Raw genomic sequence first — 16,262 nt, 5'->3', positions numbered from 1 at the left:
GTTAGGGTGTGCAGGCTGAGTTGCTCTGTGGCCTGTGGGATCTCAGTTCCCCGACCAGGGATTGAACCTGCTTTGCCTGCCCTGCAAGGTAGGTTCTTAAGTGTTGGACCACCAGGGAAGTCCTTGAATAGTAAATTTAGATTGAATTGTTTCTTCCACTTTTTCTCTCTTTATGATATGCATAGTAGGGGAAAAGCATAGGCTTTAGAGCAAGCAAATCTGGTTTGCTGGGTAACTCCATCATTTATTCACATTGTGACCTTACTTAAGCCTCAGTTTCCCATCCCATTTTATTGGCAGCATTCAGTGAGATAATTTCAATAAAAGATAATGGCTGGTAAAAAGTAGGAAACAGTAAATTATTAATTTTCTTTGCACCACCCTATAAGACGTATTTTTTTCTTCATGAAACCAAATAGAATCAGGTAAGTGATGATATAAGGGCCACTCAGCAGAATCTACTTCTGGTTGTCTTCCCAACAGAAGTGAGTGCATGTGTGTTCAGCAGACATGTACAGGAATGTTCATAGCAGCGTTACGTGTAGTAGCCAGAAACTAGAAACACTCAGCTGTCTGACAGCAGTGGACTGAATTAATACATTGTGGTATATTTGTAAAAAGGAATCTTACACAAAGTGAACGCAGCTCTACTACACACGTTACTAGCAAAAACCATGACCCACTGGCTGCCTACTCTTGCAGATAAAATTGTACTGGAATGCAGATGCACGCATTTGTGTATGTGTTGTCTATGGCTGCTTTCTCAGTATTATGGCAGACTTGAGTAATGACAGAAATGCTGTGGCCACAAACCTAAAATGCTTAGTATCCGGCCCTCTAGAACAGTCATAGATGAATCTCTTACACATAAAGTTGAGTAGAAGGGATTAGTGATTACTGAGGAAGGGGATGAGGGGAGTGGGAATGACCTCTAATGGGTCTGGGGTTTCTTTGTAGGGTGATGAAAATGTCCTGAAATTAGATAGTGGTAATGGTTGGACAATCAATGCATTTATTAAAAGTCACTGTATTGCACAATTGAAATTGTGAATTTTGTGGTGAAATATATGAATTATATCACAGTAAAAAAAGTTGGGTGACAGAAAACAGGCACAAAACAATGCTTATTGTGTGGTTCCGTTTGCATAGGTACAGTTCACAATCTAAGCTAATCTAAGGCGTTAGAAGTCAGCAGAGTGGTTACCTTTGCGGGGTCAGTAGCTCGGAGGGCAGGAGGGAGGCTGCTGGGTGCTGGTAATACTGTGATTCTCTTGGGTGGGAGATGTTTATCATGGGTGAGTTCACTTTACAGGACTCGTCTGTTCTCCATTTATTAATTATATGCTCTTCTGTATACTCTAGAATCTCTTTTTTAAGAAAATAAACAAGCTCCCTTGGAAGATAAGGCTTAGAGACTGCTATCCTACTTCATCCTTCTTCTTGCTTATCACATATTAACTACTGTTTTGTTTACTTTCTGAGATAAAATTGTGGCTCTTTTTAAAAAATTGCTTGGGCACTCAAAAGTGCCTCTTAATGAAATAAAAATCATAAGATATTTGAATATCCTCTCTCTACCAAAAAAATTAAAATCAGTGGTTTTCAAATTATGTTCTGTGTAAGATTCTGAGGTGGGAGTTCATAAACTTTTACAGGAAGCCAGTCCCCTCTTACCTACTTTAATCAGCGCTTCTCTTCCTTTATCTTCCATATTTGGGCTCCTTAGTCATTTAGCTTAAAAATATTTGAAGACCAGTGATCTTGATGATCCTGAGATATAGAAGCTTTTCCCCTCAAGACTCGAGCTACTTTAGGAATCGTAAGAAGAGTAGTTTAAATGAGATTAAAGTGAAGTTCTCTGCCCACCCCCACCCCCGCAACATCATGGTTAAATTCTTCCCTAATTCTTCCACTTATCTCAGTAAGATAATGCCTTATTTTCATCTTTTTTTAAATCAGCATTTTAAAAATTGAAGTATAGTTGGTTTACAGTGTTGTGTTAATGTGTGCCATATAGCACAGTGATTCAGTTATATGTATATCTGTGTTCTTTTTATATTATTTTCTATTGTGATTTATCATGGAATATTGAATATAGTAGGACCTTGTTGTTTATCCACTCTGTATATGATATTTTTCACCTGCTGTCCCCAGCGCCCATTCTTTCCCTTCCCCGACTCCCTCCCTCTTGGCAACCACCAGTCTGTTCGCTCTGTTTGTGATTTTGTTTCATTGTGTCGTATTTTAGATTCCACATATAAGTGAAATCACAGGGTGTTTGTCTTTTTCTGACTGTCTTCACTTAGTATGATCATTTCTAGTTGCTTTCATGTCACTGTGAATGGCCTTATTTTGTTCCTTTTTATGGCTGAGTAATATTCCATTGCCATACACAACACCACATCTTCCTTATCCACTCATCTGCCGATGGACGTTTAGGTTGTCTCCATGTTTTGGCTGTTGTGACTAGTGCTGCTTATTTTCATATCTTGAGAGCAGTGAGATAATGACCCCTTTTCAGTTGGTTTATTTTTCTCCGCTCTGCTCACCAGGTATATGTAACTGCCGAGAGCCGCTTCAGCACCTTGGCCGAGCTTGTTCACCATCACTCCACGGTGGCTGATGGGCTGGTGACAACCCTGCACTATCCGGCCCCCAAGTGTAATAAGCCTACAGTCTACGGTGTGTCCCCCATCCACGATAAGTGGGAGATGGAACGAACAGATATTACCATGAAGCACAAACTTGGGGGTGGTCAGTATGGAGAGGTTTACGTTGGCGTCTGGAAGAAATACAGCCTTACAGTTGCTGTGAAAACGTTGAAGGTGGGTTGCTGAGAATTACAGTTTTCAGGCATCCTTTTCTTTTGTGCTGAATCACTTGGAAATACCAGCGTGCCCTTCTTTAACTTTGGAACACTTTCCACCCACTGGTGCCAAGCACATCAGCAAATTCTGATGATTAACCCTGGTGCCATTGCTGACAGTGCAGGGGCAGATTATTCACTGCAATGCAGTGAAACCCACATGTGGGGAAGGTTTGTCCCTGGGGGCTGTTGATAGAGATCTTGGTGGGAGGTTAGAAGCAAATTATAAGTTGTAAAAGCAAAGCAAGCTGTTTTCCTTCCTCAGAACAACCCCTGCTGGGCAGAATTCTCCATGCATTGTTGGAGAATCACGCTCTTGTTCTGTCCTTTGTCTCCCTGTTGCTTACTTCTCCCATCTCCCTGAGATTAGATCACCTTATTCTTCATATTCATAGGAATCTTCTTCCTGATCCCAGCCCGTCTCTCTCCTTTAAGCATCCTGGTAGTGAATTACAAGTTTTGTCACTCATCCCATTCTCTGAAGATTTTCTCGTGTGCCTCAGTAACTCTGGAGGACTCCTAAGGACTGCTTTTCACCTCTGAGTAGTAGTCAGTTCTTTTACGAAGCGTTTATTAAGTGCTTGTTCTGAGTGTGAACCAGTATGCACAGCCTTGCAGATATATCTTGCTCCTTAAGGAATCTGTCAGGAAGACAAATATGTGAACAGCTAATTGTTCTGGCTCCTCTTTCAAAAGCTTAAGATATCTGGAAAGAAACTTTCAGAGAATGGAATTGTCTGTCCAGGTCTTTCGTCTTTCACGATTGCTGAATTTACTTACCCTACTAAATTTTACTTCAGTTTCAAATACTGAATAAATTAAAGGAGACCTTTTTCTTTCTTAATTGGACTTATACAGAGCATACTATGCAGTGATAAAATTTCTTGAAGTAAGTGCAAAAATATCCAAAAGATACCCTCTTTTAAAACTGAGGTTTTAGGAGTGTGAGTTGACTCAAATGATTAAGATGGGGGCTTGTCCCTCTCCTCTTTTTCTTTCTTATCTTCCCCCCCTTTCCAGGAAGATACTATGGAGGTCGAGGAATTTCTCAAGGAAGCTGCAGTGATGAAGGAAATCAAGCATCCTAACCTGGTACAGCTATTAGGTGAGGGAGCTTGTCTGAACCATAGGTTTCCTCAAAGATGCTTGTCCCTCAACCCCCTATTGTCCCCCAGTCCTCCTTTTGTATCACCATGGCAGAAGCTCTCAGTATAAATCTATTTCAATAAATGGTTGTTATTTTAATCAGAAGTCTCTGTGTTTTAAAATTACCCAAGAAACAGTGACCTGGATTGATTGCAATGTATGAAACTGCCCAGCTTGTGCTGATTGCCCCAGATCCAAAGTTCAGAATCATTCAAAATGATACTAAACCACAAACTATCCCAAAATATTTTTTACAAAATAAAGAGACATTAACCAAAGGACTGTTGAAACAGATTAAAAATTGTGACCACCCAAGTGCTTTGCAGTGATCGATAGGCTTCTCACCTATTCAGGTCACAGAGAAATCTTTTACTGAAACAATTGCCCTTTTCAAAATAGGGCCAGTTTCTTTGGGTGTTCATTGAGCCAAACTACCCCAAAGGAAATCGCTTCTTTTGTATTTTTACTGGGAGTCTGCTGTGTAGTAATGAAATCCTTGCAGTCAGGGCTCATATGTGTGCACAATTGCTGTTACTTTTAGATAAACGTTGTCATCAGGAGGCAGTTGAGGATGTGAAATCATGGGCTCACACAGAACTCTAGAGGCATTGGTGGTCCTGACCCCTTATGGAATTAAGACAAGTGACTCTCCCTTTGTTCAAACAGGCGCATTCTCAAAATGCATGTGAGTTTCCAAAGCATAGTATCATTGGAAGTAGAAACTCACTATCATCCAGCTTCTTAACGCTGCTGTGTTCTTTTCAGAGAATGAAATGGCAGGAAAGGAAAAGATTACTGCTGGACTAGATTTAAAAAAATTGGCAGTTATTCTTGCCAAAGTGGTTGGAGTGTTTAAATATATACTAACAAAACAAGCTCTCTTTGAACCATCAGGTGTGTGTACCTTGGAGCCACCGTTTTACATTGTGACTGAATACATGCCTTATGGGAACTTGCTTGATTATCTCCGAGAATGCAACCGAGAAGAGGTGACTGCAGTTGTGCTGCTTTACATGGCCACTCAGATCTCATCTGCAATGGAGTATTTAGAGAAGAAGAATTTCATCCATAGGTGTGTAAAATCCGATTGTCACCTGTGACTAGCCAGGAAGCTGACATGCATATCAGATAACTCAGCAAAGTAGTTTTCTCTTTCACAAGGACCATTGTAATGTCATTTCCAACTTAGAAATCTACTCTGTCCTCTGATTAAAGTACTAATGCAGGGCCTTTGCTGTTCTCAGAACAGAAGGCTCTTTATTTTGCCCAGGACTAAGTCCAAGATCATTTTGCTCCATCTAGTGGCTTGATTTTAAAAATAGTTTTCTGCCTTGGTAAAGAAACTAAAACCTCTGTTACCCACCTCTGAAACTTATCCCAATGTACTTATAAATGGAAACCGGTTTTCTGAAGCCTGCTTTATTGTGGCATCACATAACTGCCTCTTGGTGAGTATTCTACAAGAGGTGTATAATTAGTGGCTTTCTACCATGTTAGCCATTTTCATGAAATACTACCATACCTGTCAGCACTTACTTATCAAACCCTGCTTGCAGCACAAAGAGCTGATACGAGAGCATTCATGAGCATTTTCCAGGACCATCTGAATAGAATCACAGTAGGGCTTCTTTCCCACAGGGATCTTGCAGCTCGGAATTGCCTGGTGGGAGAAAACCATGTGGTGAAAGTGGCTGACTTTGGCTTAAGTAGATTGATGACTGGAGACACCTATACTGCTCACGCTGGAGCCAAATTTCCTATTAAGTGGACAGCACCAGAGAGTCTTGCCTACAATACCTTCTCAATCAAATCTGACGTCTGGGGTAAGGTTGGAAGGGACGTTTTTCTGTGTATCATCATTTTCTTTATACTTAAATGCTTAATTCTTTAAGAGCTGCTTTTTTTTGGTATATGATCAGTATCCTCTGCCTTTACACCCATCCTTCTTCAGTTATTCAGCAAGCATTTATTATTAATAAATACTATCTGCTGGGCATTTGCAGGGTACTTACTATAGAAAGAAACTGTAAAGAATAAAGTTTAAAAAAAACAAAGTCCCTGCCTTGGGAGCACTCACAGTCTAGCTACTAAATTGCACTGAAGTTCTAATGATCCTCTCCATAAAGCTCCCTATTTTCCACATTAGACTTTATTGCTTGTGTCTAGAGCCCTATGACACAGAGTGGTAACCTCTTTTCAAGGAAGGGGTGGTGAAGTTTTATCTAGAATTTGTCTTTGTAACTGATCTTGTTTCTACTTCCTGAAAAGGATTATTATTTAGTAACGATTTGGGGGACAGAATGAGTCAGGATGTTTGGATTTGGGGCGGTAGAAATAGTCGAGAATTCTAGATAGTTTTACCAGCAATCTCAAACTCAAGAGTAACCTGTGACAGAATCAAGCAAATTCTTTCTTCACATGTGAATTTTATTTGATTTCAAATGTGTCCATTTTTATATTCTTCCTTTAGTATTAGTGACTTAAAAATTGTGCAGCTCATTAAATAGATTGTAAGTTGCTTTAAGAATAGTTTTGATTATACCTCAAACTTCTTATATGGTCCTAATTTATTCTCCCTTGTTGTAAAGGAAATCCAAATAAAAATTGGGAAACTTATATATTTATTCTGGTCGCATCTTGTGTGGCCTTTAGTTCCCTGACTAGGGATTGAACCTGTACCGCCTGCTGTGAAAGCATGGAGTCTTAACTGCAGGACCTCCCGGGAAGTCCCCAAAATTGGGAAATTTAAAAAAAACTGTCTTTAGATTATACCTAAACTTTTCCTGTGGAAAATATCTTGAAGAACAAGTCATGTTTTAAGAATTATAAGAGTATACTAATATTGTAACATTGTGAAAATTTGAAAGAGAAGTTACTTAATGGTATAAAATACATAATAAATCAGAAGAAACATAAAAGCTCTTTTTTTGCAATCCCTTCTGCAGCGTTTGGGGTGCTTTTATGGGAAATTGCTACATATGGAATGTCACCATATCCAGGTATTGACCTGTCTCAGGTCTACGATCTACTGGAAAAAGGATACCGAATGGAGCAGCCTGAAGGATGTCCCCCTAAGGTGTATGAACTTATGAGAGCATGTGAGTATTCTTGCAGATTTTAATTTTGAAGTAGTTTAAGTTAGCAATTCTGGATGATTAACAACATTGAAAACATTTTTCCTATCAATGTTGTAAGATTGTATTCAGCCTCGTGACATAGAAGAGTTGGTCACTGATCAGCCAGCTGGGATACTGTGTGCTCTACTACTGAGTCATACTGGAATCCTAAAAATCATTGTCCATGGCCAAATACTCAGTTTCCCAAAACATTTGCCTGTATAATAAGATAGTAAAAAATGGATTTGGAGATTAGGTTGGGGAGGGTTGCTCTCAGCTACACAAAATGAGTGTTGAAGACTGGAGAATGCATGAAAGTGACTTCTGTGATATGTAAACAAGGGCATCTGACTTCTTAAAGATGAAAAAGTAGGGAGGTGAGTAGTGAATTAAACTGCAAGGTATTTGAGTCTCATTATTTTCTCATTGAGCATTGATTGCCTACTGCTCTCATCAAATGTGAATTCCAGACTCCCCTTTTCTGATATACTGTTATGTTTTGGAATGTGTATAACTAATTGTGAGTGAGAGTGAGTGAGTTTGAAGACAGGTTTTACTACTTTTCATTTTTCCAACGGAAGAAAACTTCTAAACCATCTTCCCACCCCCTCTGCATCGCTCTAGTGGAGGGAACAGGGGCTGAGACTGCATAGAAGGACTGGCCCTAGGAAGTGGGTTCTTCACACCTCTGGGGCTGGGACTAAGAAATAGCTGCCTCACTGTCACTGCAGACTTGCTGTAACTGCTTTAGCTCACACATGTCCCAGTGCATGGAACTCACCCTCAGGTGTGCCCTGAATATTTAATTTCTGCCAAGAAGCTTTTACTACTGTTCTCTTTTGGTTACGTAGGCTGGAAGTGGAGCCCTGCCGATAGGCCCTCTTTTGCAGAAACACATCAAGCTTTTGAAACCATGTTCCATGACTCTAGCATTTCTGAAGGTGAGAACCTGGTGATTTACTGTTGGTGGGGGCTAGTTCTGGGTGCTGGGGATGATAACATTCCAAAAATGATAGTGTCTTGTAATTTGGGACTCCATTTCAGGATATTGAATTAATTCTTGGCGTTTATTATTGTTTTCTTTTTTCTCTTTTTTTTTCTTTTGCTGTTTTAAAATGTATCTTTGTCTCTCTAGCTCATATTTTTAATAAGAGTATGAACAAAGATTTAGCTGTAAGGGTGTTACATCAGAGTGTAGTTTATAATACTGAAAAATTAAGAACATTTAAGTATCCAGTATGTTAATTATTACATCCCTATAATTAAGTAGTTAAAATGATATTCTTAAATATATTGACACAGAAAGGAGTTTAGAAAGAGAATGTTAAATAAGCTAAGCTATGAACAGTGAGAATCTTTTTCTTAGGTAAAAAACAAGTATATGGACACATACAGGAAGTTTCCTACTTTTGTGTATAATGTCTCTTTAAAATTATATGCAAAAGTCAAACAGTAAACGTACTTGTTGGAACTTCCCTGCTGGTCTAGTGGCTAAGACTGTGAGCTTCCAATGCAGGGGACCCAGGTTGGATCCCTGGTCAGGACACTAGATCCCATCGTGCCACACCTAAGAATTTGCATGCTGTAATAAAAGATCCCACGTCTCACTGAAGATCAAAGATCCTGCATGCTGCACCTAAGACCTGGTGAGGCTAAGTAAAAATAAATACTGAACAGATTAAATGCCCAGTCAGAAAATAAATAAACTTCTTAGGAAGAGAGCGACTGGACTTCCCAGGTGGTCAAGTGGTTGAGAATCTGCCTGCCAGTGCAGAGGACGAGTTCGATCCCTGGTCTGGGAAGATTCCACATGTTGGGGGGCAGCTGAGCCTACGAGCCGTAACTAGTAAGGCCTGTGTGCTCTAGAGCCCATGCTCTGCAATGAGAGAAGCCACCACAGCGAGAGGCCCACACGCTGCAGCTGGAGAGTGGCTGCCGCTCACTGCAATGGATAATGCCTAGAGCAGCAGCAAAGGCCGCACGCAGCCAACACTAAATACATACGCGAATAGATGAAATTTAAGGGATAGAAAGGCTATTCCTCGAGAGCTAAAAACACAGAATTCTGAGTTATACTTGCCTATTAGACATTTTGGTGTAGTTCCAGAGTTGTATCATATTTTTTCAAATTTTTCTTTTTCTTCATAATTGAACAGAGCACTCACTACTTAAGTTCAAGTTAAAAAATGTTTGAAGAAGAAATTAGGCAAGTTGATGTTTTTTTCTGCTTCCTTTAGTGATTTATTGTGTTTTGCTAAGAAGAAAGGAAAAAGTACACCACCAGAGTTTAATGACAAGTATTTCCATCCTCGTCCTTCTATATATGGAACTTCTACAGGTTGGGGAGGGCGCAGCTTGCCCTCTGGGCCAAATTAAGCAGCTCCGCATCAGAGCACTTTTCTCTGTACCCTTTAGTTCATGTGGAGTCAAATCCTGAATATCATTGGAATCTCATTGGCATGGCTTGAATTATGTGCTATGTACCCACACTTGTGGGGGATCAGTTTTGAAAAATAATTACCAAAAATGTTGTAAATTACAAAATTCCAAAGTTTGACTGATCCATACTTCATTTTTGTTCAGGAATGAATAGCAAAGTGAGTCTTTGCCTTATTATTAAAAGCCGCAAATCCGATGGCCACTTTTAATCAGCTGAGGCTTACCAATAGGGTGAACACATTTTCAGGAGCCTCATTTGCATCATCGGTATGAAATGTATGTAGCCTCCTTTTTTTTGCAAGGCACAACCTGAAAATAAAAACATCTGGAAATAGCTGTTTGCTTTGTTCAACCTCTGAATAAGTTAGTAAATAAGCATATCCAGTTGACCAGTGAACATATGAAATCACCCATCATCAGAGAAGTACAAAATAAAACAAAGAATGGCCACTACACACCTACCTCCGAAATGCTAAAATTAAAATCAGACAAACAAACATCAAACTTTGGCAAGCATGCATAGTAACCAGGACTTTCCTATAAGTTAGTAGGGATGGAGACTGGGACAGCCAGTTTGGCCCTGTGACCCACCAGTCCTGCTCCTGTATCTAGCAGACGTGCATACCATTGTTGCAGTCAAAGACACATAGTAGGATGTTTCCAGCAGTGTTAATAACCCCAAACTGGAAACAACAGATATTCATCAAGAGGAGAATGGATGAATTTTGGTGTATTCACATATTTGAACAATACACAGCAACAGGAAAACCCCCTGCCACATTCAGTAATGTGGATGAATCTACGGCTAGAATGCTGAGCAAAAGTAAGCCCAGACTCAAAGGGTGCGTACTTTGTGACTCCAGTTACACACGTTTCAGTACTCCTCCTTCAGGACCTCTCAGTTGTCTGCCTGTTCTGAAAAGAGAAAACTCCCTTTTTTCTCTTTTGTCATGAAATTGTTCTTTTTCTCATTGCCCTATCCTCCACACAGAAGTTGCTGAGGAGCTTGGGAGGGCTGCTGCCGCCTCATCTGTGGTTCCGTATCTGCCCCGACTGCCTCTGCTCCCTTCCAAGACCCGGACACTGAAGAAGCAGGGGGAGAACAAGGAGAACATCGAGGGGGCACAAGATGCCACAGAAAACTCTGCTTCTAGTTCAGCACCAGGTACGACTCCCTGGGGAGGCAGAGGCAAACTGCCTTGTTTAAAGAGCCATGGGGCATGAAGCATTTATTTCCACTTTCCTGCCCGTCTTCCTCAAGGAAAAGTGTGGCGGGCATCTGTTTCATTTACCACTCTAGTCCGCGGCTCTGCATTGCCAGTGTTAGGAGTCGTGATGTGTCCATTCACCACACGACTCTGCCTCCCACTCCATTTCCTAAACTCCTGGTTCTCAGATAGTTGCAGTCCTTATGGTTCTGGCAAAAATTTCTTCACTGAGTCTGATAGGTGAAGCCAGATTGTGCTGTAGTTGCTAGGGAAAAGATGGATGCGGAGGTAAAAACCAGCAGGTTTATTTCTTTCCATTTATATCTCACATCACATTTGGAACAGCAGTGTGACATGATAATGTATTTATTAGTTTCCTCCAAGTCCTGCTAACACTTGATTTTTAATAGATGCCAACAACACTCTTCACAGTCCAGCCTTAGTAACTCAGGCGAGTCACTTGCTTTTCACAATACTGATTGGCTGTTCTTTTTTTTTAAAATCAGGGTTCATTAGAAGTGCACAGGCCCCCAGTGGGTCCCCAGCACTGCCTCGAAAGCAGAGAGACAAGTCACCCAGCAGCCTCTTGGAAGATGCCAAAGAGACATGCTTCACCAGAGATAGGAAGGGAGGCTTCTTCAGCTCCTTTATGAAAAAGAGAAACGCTCCCACACCCCCCAAACGCAGCAGCTCCTTCCGAGAAATGGAGAACCAGCCCCACAAGAAATACGAACTGACGGGTAACTTCTCATCTGTTGCTTCTCTGCAGCATGCTGAAGGGTTCTCTCTCACTCCTGCCCAGCAAGAAGCGAGTCTGGTGCCACCCAAGTGCTATGGGGGTAGCTTTGCACAGAGGAACCTCTGTAATGACGACGGTGGTGGGGGTGGGGGCAGTGGCGCTGCTGGGGGCGGGTGGTCTGGCATCACAGGCTTCTTTACACCACGCTTAATCAAAAAGACACTGGGCTTACGAGCAGGTAAACCCACAGCCAGTGATGACACGTCCAAGCCTTTTCCAAGGTCAAACTCTACATCTTCCGTGTCCTCAGGGCTTCCAGAGCAGGATAGGATGGCAATGACCCTTCCCAGGAACTGCCAGAGGTCCAAACTCCAGCTGGAAAGGACAGTGTCCACCTCTTCTCAGCCAGAAGAGAATGTGGACAGGGCCAATGACACGCTTCCAAAAAAATCAGAGGAAGGTGCCGCTCCGACCAGGGAGAGACCAAAAGCCAAACTTTTGCCCAGAGGAGGCACCGCTCTTCCTCTCAGAACCCCCACTGGGGATCCAGCCACTACAGAGAAGGATTCTCCAGGGTTGGGGGTGGCTGGAGCGGCAGCTGCCCCCAAGAGCAAGGAGAGGAATGGTGGGGCACGACTTGGCATGGCTGGAGTCCCAGAGGATGGCGAGCAGACCGGCTGGGCTTCTCCAGCCAAGACTGCTGCGGTCCTCCCAACCACTCATAACCACAAAGTGCCCGTCCTTATCTCACCCACTCTGAAGCACACTCCAGCTGACGTGCAGCTCATTGGCACAGACTCTCAGGGGAATAAATTCAAGCTCTTGTCAGAGCATCAGGTCACTTCCTCTGGAGACAAGGACCGACCCCGCCGGGTAAAACCAAAGTGTGCCCCACCCCCACCACCAGTGATGAGACTACTGCAGCATCCGTCCGTGTGCTCAGACTCCACGGAAGAGCCAGTCGCCCCGACTGCAGTCCAGCCCAAGTCAGAAACACAGGAGGGAGGGAAAAAGGCGGCTCCAGGGGCAGTGCCCATCAGTGGGAAAGCTGGGAGGCCTGTGATGCCTCCACCTCAAGTGCCTCTGCCCACATCTTCCATCTCGCCAGCCAAAATGGCCAACGGCACAGCAGGTACTAAAGTGGCTCTGAGAAAAACCAAACAGGCGGCTGAGAAAATCTCAGCCGACAAAATCAGCAAGGAGGCCCTGCTGGAATGTGCTGACCTACTGTCCAGTGCAATCACGGAACCTGTGCCCAACAGCCAGCTGGTGGACACTGGCCACCAGCTGCTCGACTACTGCTCAGGCTATGTGGACTGCATCCCCCAAACTCGCAACAAATTTGCCTTCCGAGAGGCCGTGAGCAAACTGGAACTCAGCCTGCAGGAGCTGCAGGTGTCTTCCGCAGCCGCTGGCGTGCCCGGGGCAAACCCTGTCCTTAACAACTTACTGTCGTGTGTACAGGAAATCAGTGATGTGGTGCAGAGGTAGCCACTGGTAGCCAGGTGGGAAGATGCACACGTTTCTGAGGGGAGAGGGAAAGGGACTTGTTTTACTTGTGTTCTTGTTTCAGAAAATGGAAGACTGATACTTGAGTGTGTTTCTGTGAAGTACCTCAGATCTCTGAGTTCTCACGTTTACAGGTTCATCTCAAAAATAACAAAAAGCAAAATCCATGAGAGAGAGGGAAAATAGATGGGGGGCAGGGCAGTTGTGGGCCAAATCAGAAGCTGCACTGAAGCATCAGGGACATGTGCCTGTCGAGCTACGAAGGACCGAGTCCAGCCCGTCCTTACCTGGAGTGATGTGAGCTGGCCAAACAGGGCTGTCGAGCGAGGCCGCTGGGTCTATGCCCAGACAACGGGGTGGCTGTGGCTGTCAGTTTGCACCACATGGAAGGTAATTGACTAGGGGCTCCAGTAGGTACTAGTGGTACTGATCTCAGTGAGTGGGTGGGGACGAGGCCAAGAGGTTTTGTTTAAGGCTATTGGAAGTTGCTGTTAGCCTTTCTCCCACAAGGTCACGGCTGCAGTAAGAGCTGCAGCTCAGATGGCTAGATGCAAAACTGGGAAACGTGGCCCTTTCTGTACACGCCTGTCCTTTTGTCTGTTGGTGTGTTAGTGGTGCCGGAGGTAAAGAATGCTAGGATGTGTGTTCAGGGAGATTGAAACCTCCTCCTACGTTGTATACTGCCTAGCAGAAGCCACTTCTCCCAGGCTCGTGTATGATTTCATAATGGGTGAGGATGGGCTTTGTGCTCATTGGTGCCTATCTGTGATCCATAGGCATAGGGGGTGTCTGGTGGTTTTTCTCTGCCCCTTGCTGGGCAGGCTGTCTTCCTCTGTCCTGGCAGCATTCAGGGCATTAACCAGCATTGAACACTATTGAAAATAACAGTCCTGGACAAGGGCTCTCAGGAGAGTCCCTGCATACTGACATACTGGCCAAGGACTTGAGCAGCTATGTATGTTTCTTTATCAACTAAAGTGCCAGGGAAAGGGTGTCTTCTTGAAACCCAGCATTCAGCCGAGGAGCCTGTGACTGAAGGGAAAAGCTGGCTTGGTCCTAATGACTCTTTCTCTGTACCTTTCCTCTCCCAAATCACCTTAGACCCAATCCAGGTAGAGAGTGGGGAGAAGCATTCTCTCACTGTGTGGATTTCAAATGAATCACCCTAAGTTATTGTCACATGCTTTTCTTCTTTCATTGACTCCCCCTGCCAGTTGTGCTTGTTTGTAAAGATCATATCGGAAATACTCTTTGATATTTATTTTTTTGTTTCACCTCTGCTGACATGCATAATTGAAGGAGCAGGTCATTTTCAGGGGACGCCAATTAGATCTTGGAAACCTAATAGTTCCTTTTCCTTCCCTATTCAGTTATTGTTACAGAAGTTATTTAGGATCACTTCTGAATTTAGAACCAAATCTAATTGGTTAGATGTTATTAATACTCTCGATACCGGGTCTAAGTCCAGTGACCACTTCATTCTCTTTTTAAAACTTTATGCCCCCTCCATTCCTGCCTCCAAAGAGAATGCAGTATTTTTTAAAAACTCATTATTTTTTTCTCCCAAAGGAATATTAACTTAGAAAGATAGGAATTCAACACTGGTGGACAGTGAGTTTTCTTCCTGGCTCTGTCATTGATCCACTGTCAGCCCCATTGCCCCTTCTCTTAATCTATTAAATGGAGGTAATGATACATGTTCTCAAGGATGTTTTGCAAATAAGTGTATAATTATCCCTTTGAGAGCCCCTCTGGAAAGCTTTTTAGTGCTGTATTGTTATGTATGAATACGCGTTTTTCATTCTCCTTTTTCATCATCTTTGCTTGGTAGCAGATGATGAACTTTAAAACTGCTGAGATTATACTAATCAGGCTAAGGGGAAAAATGGTTTTGGACAGAGTTTGGCATCTTTGACCAAGAAGAAATTTTAGTTTTCATTAGAAAGAAAGGAATTGATTCTTTCTATGGGTGTTCCAGAGGAGTCCCAGGCAAAAAGAATAAGAAGCAGGGAGGAGACAGTATTGGGCATTCCTTTCAGGGGTTGGGTGGTCCCTCTTGACTGTTACTCGTTGGTGGAACACAGGCAACCGGAGATCTGGCTGATCTCTTTGTACTGTTTAGAAGAGTTCCTTTAACTTGGATTTGAAAACCAACAGTCCTCTGGCCACCTGCTTCTTTGCCACTCTCCTTCATCATATACTTCCATAAACTTGAAATTGTTTTAGCAATTAGCCTTTTAAGGGTGGGGCAGGGAAAGCTAAAACTTTAGAATATTATTATGCTGCTTTTTAAGTTTATCCCTGTCATTGTGGATGCAAGTTGAGGGATTAGAATTGTTTTTCAGGGGATTTTCTTTCTTTCTTTTTTTTTTTTAAAGCAAGGGGTCTTTTCTTGAGAGCTCTGAAAATAAGCCTTGGAGGAACACTACTGAGTGTATTTAAGCTCCCTGGTTTTCTCACCGAAGAGCAGTCTTTGAGGGTGAGGGCTGGGTCTTACTCAGGGGTAGCACCTGGCTCTGTCTCATTCATAGTAGGTGCTCAGTATGTCCATGGGTGGATTTTCATTTTTCCCTCAACACTGTCAAGAGTAGCATTGACTGTTGCAGCATACTCCATCCACGTGATGCTTTAACTGCAACTTCAGGAGTTGAGGGTTCGGGTTAAAGAGACACTGTCAACTTACTATGAAAATGTAACTTAGGTTTTTTTCCTTTTTCTACTTGAAAGGGACCAGATTTTTAAAAAACTAACCATATATAAATTTAAACATTTGAATTCAAAGCAGAGAAAATTACTTTTAGAAACTAAAAATGTAGTTTAATTCTGTCTAGTTTAAAAACAAAGCAGACAGCAAAAGCAAAAGCCCTTCTACAAGGTGTTGAAAACTTTCTAAAGTGGTTACATGTGTGCTTCCCTTTGGGGTTGCCACAGACGGAGTCTTCTCATGTACAGATCATACGATTTCAGTTTAGATTTACTACCTTACAATGCAGTGTTGTGTAAAATGCATCTTGTTTGTGCTTTACATGAAGTATTTTCTTAAAAGGCTTTGTGTACAATTAAAATGTGTATATTTTCCTACAGATCTCCATTGTGACTTTCAGAGATATAGCCTTAAGAAAAAAATTGGTCCTGAGAAATTTATTCAGTGTTTTTCCAGGTAGCCTCTATACATTGAGGTTATTAGGTCTCCACTAGACCCAGTGGCACCCCACTCCAGTACTCTTGCCTGGAAAATC

The 16,262-nt window shown here is 42.5% G+C and overlaps 1 protein-coding gene across 6 annotated transcripts in view; it reads left to right on the top strand.

The window, feature by feature from the left end:
• ABL2 (ABL proto-oncogene 2, non-receptor tyrosine kinase) overlaps positions 1-16,262 on the top strand; it is a 96,683-nt gene extending 80,421 nt beyond the window's left edge. For 3 of the 6 annotated variants that reach the window (XM_069546165.1, XM_069546167.1, XM_069546166.1), the window contains 9 exons: positions 2,553-2,825; positions 3,887-3,971; positions 4,907-5,084; positions 5,651-5,835; positions 6,958-7,110; positions 7,980-8,069; positions 10,559-10,732; positions 11,282-11,515; positions 11,825-16,262. In XM_069546165.1, coding sequence (XP_069402266.1) covers positions 2,553-2,825; positions 3,887-3,971; positions 4,907-5,084; positions 5,651-5,835; positions 6,958-7,110; positions 7,980-8,069; positions 10,559-10,732; positions 11,282-11,515; positions 11,825-13,005 — 2,553 coding nt within the window. In that variant the 3' untranslated portion in view covers positions 13,006-16,262. Of the gene's footprint in view, positions 1-2,552; positions 2,826-3,886; positions 3,972-4,906; positions 5,085-5,650; positions 5,836-6,957; positions 7,111-7,979; positions 8,070-10,558; positions 10,733-11,281 lie in introns of all 6 variants that reach the window. The other 3 variants (XM_069546162.1, XM_069546164.1, XM_069546163.1) reach the window with 1 other exon arrangement.

Source organism: Ovis canadensis, chromosome 12 (genome assembly GCF_042477335.2).
Source record: "Ovis canadensis isolate MfBH-ARS-UI-01 breed Bighorn chromosome 12, ARS-UI_OviCan_v2, whole genome shotgun sequence".
NCBI classification, from domain to species: Eukaryota; Metazoa; Chordata; class Mammalia; order Artiodactyla; family Bovidae; genus Ovis; species Ovis canadensis.
The sequence above is the reverse complement of the archived record's forward strand: the minus strand, read 5'-3'. Positions and strand labels throughout refer to the sequence as shown.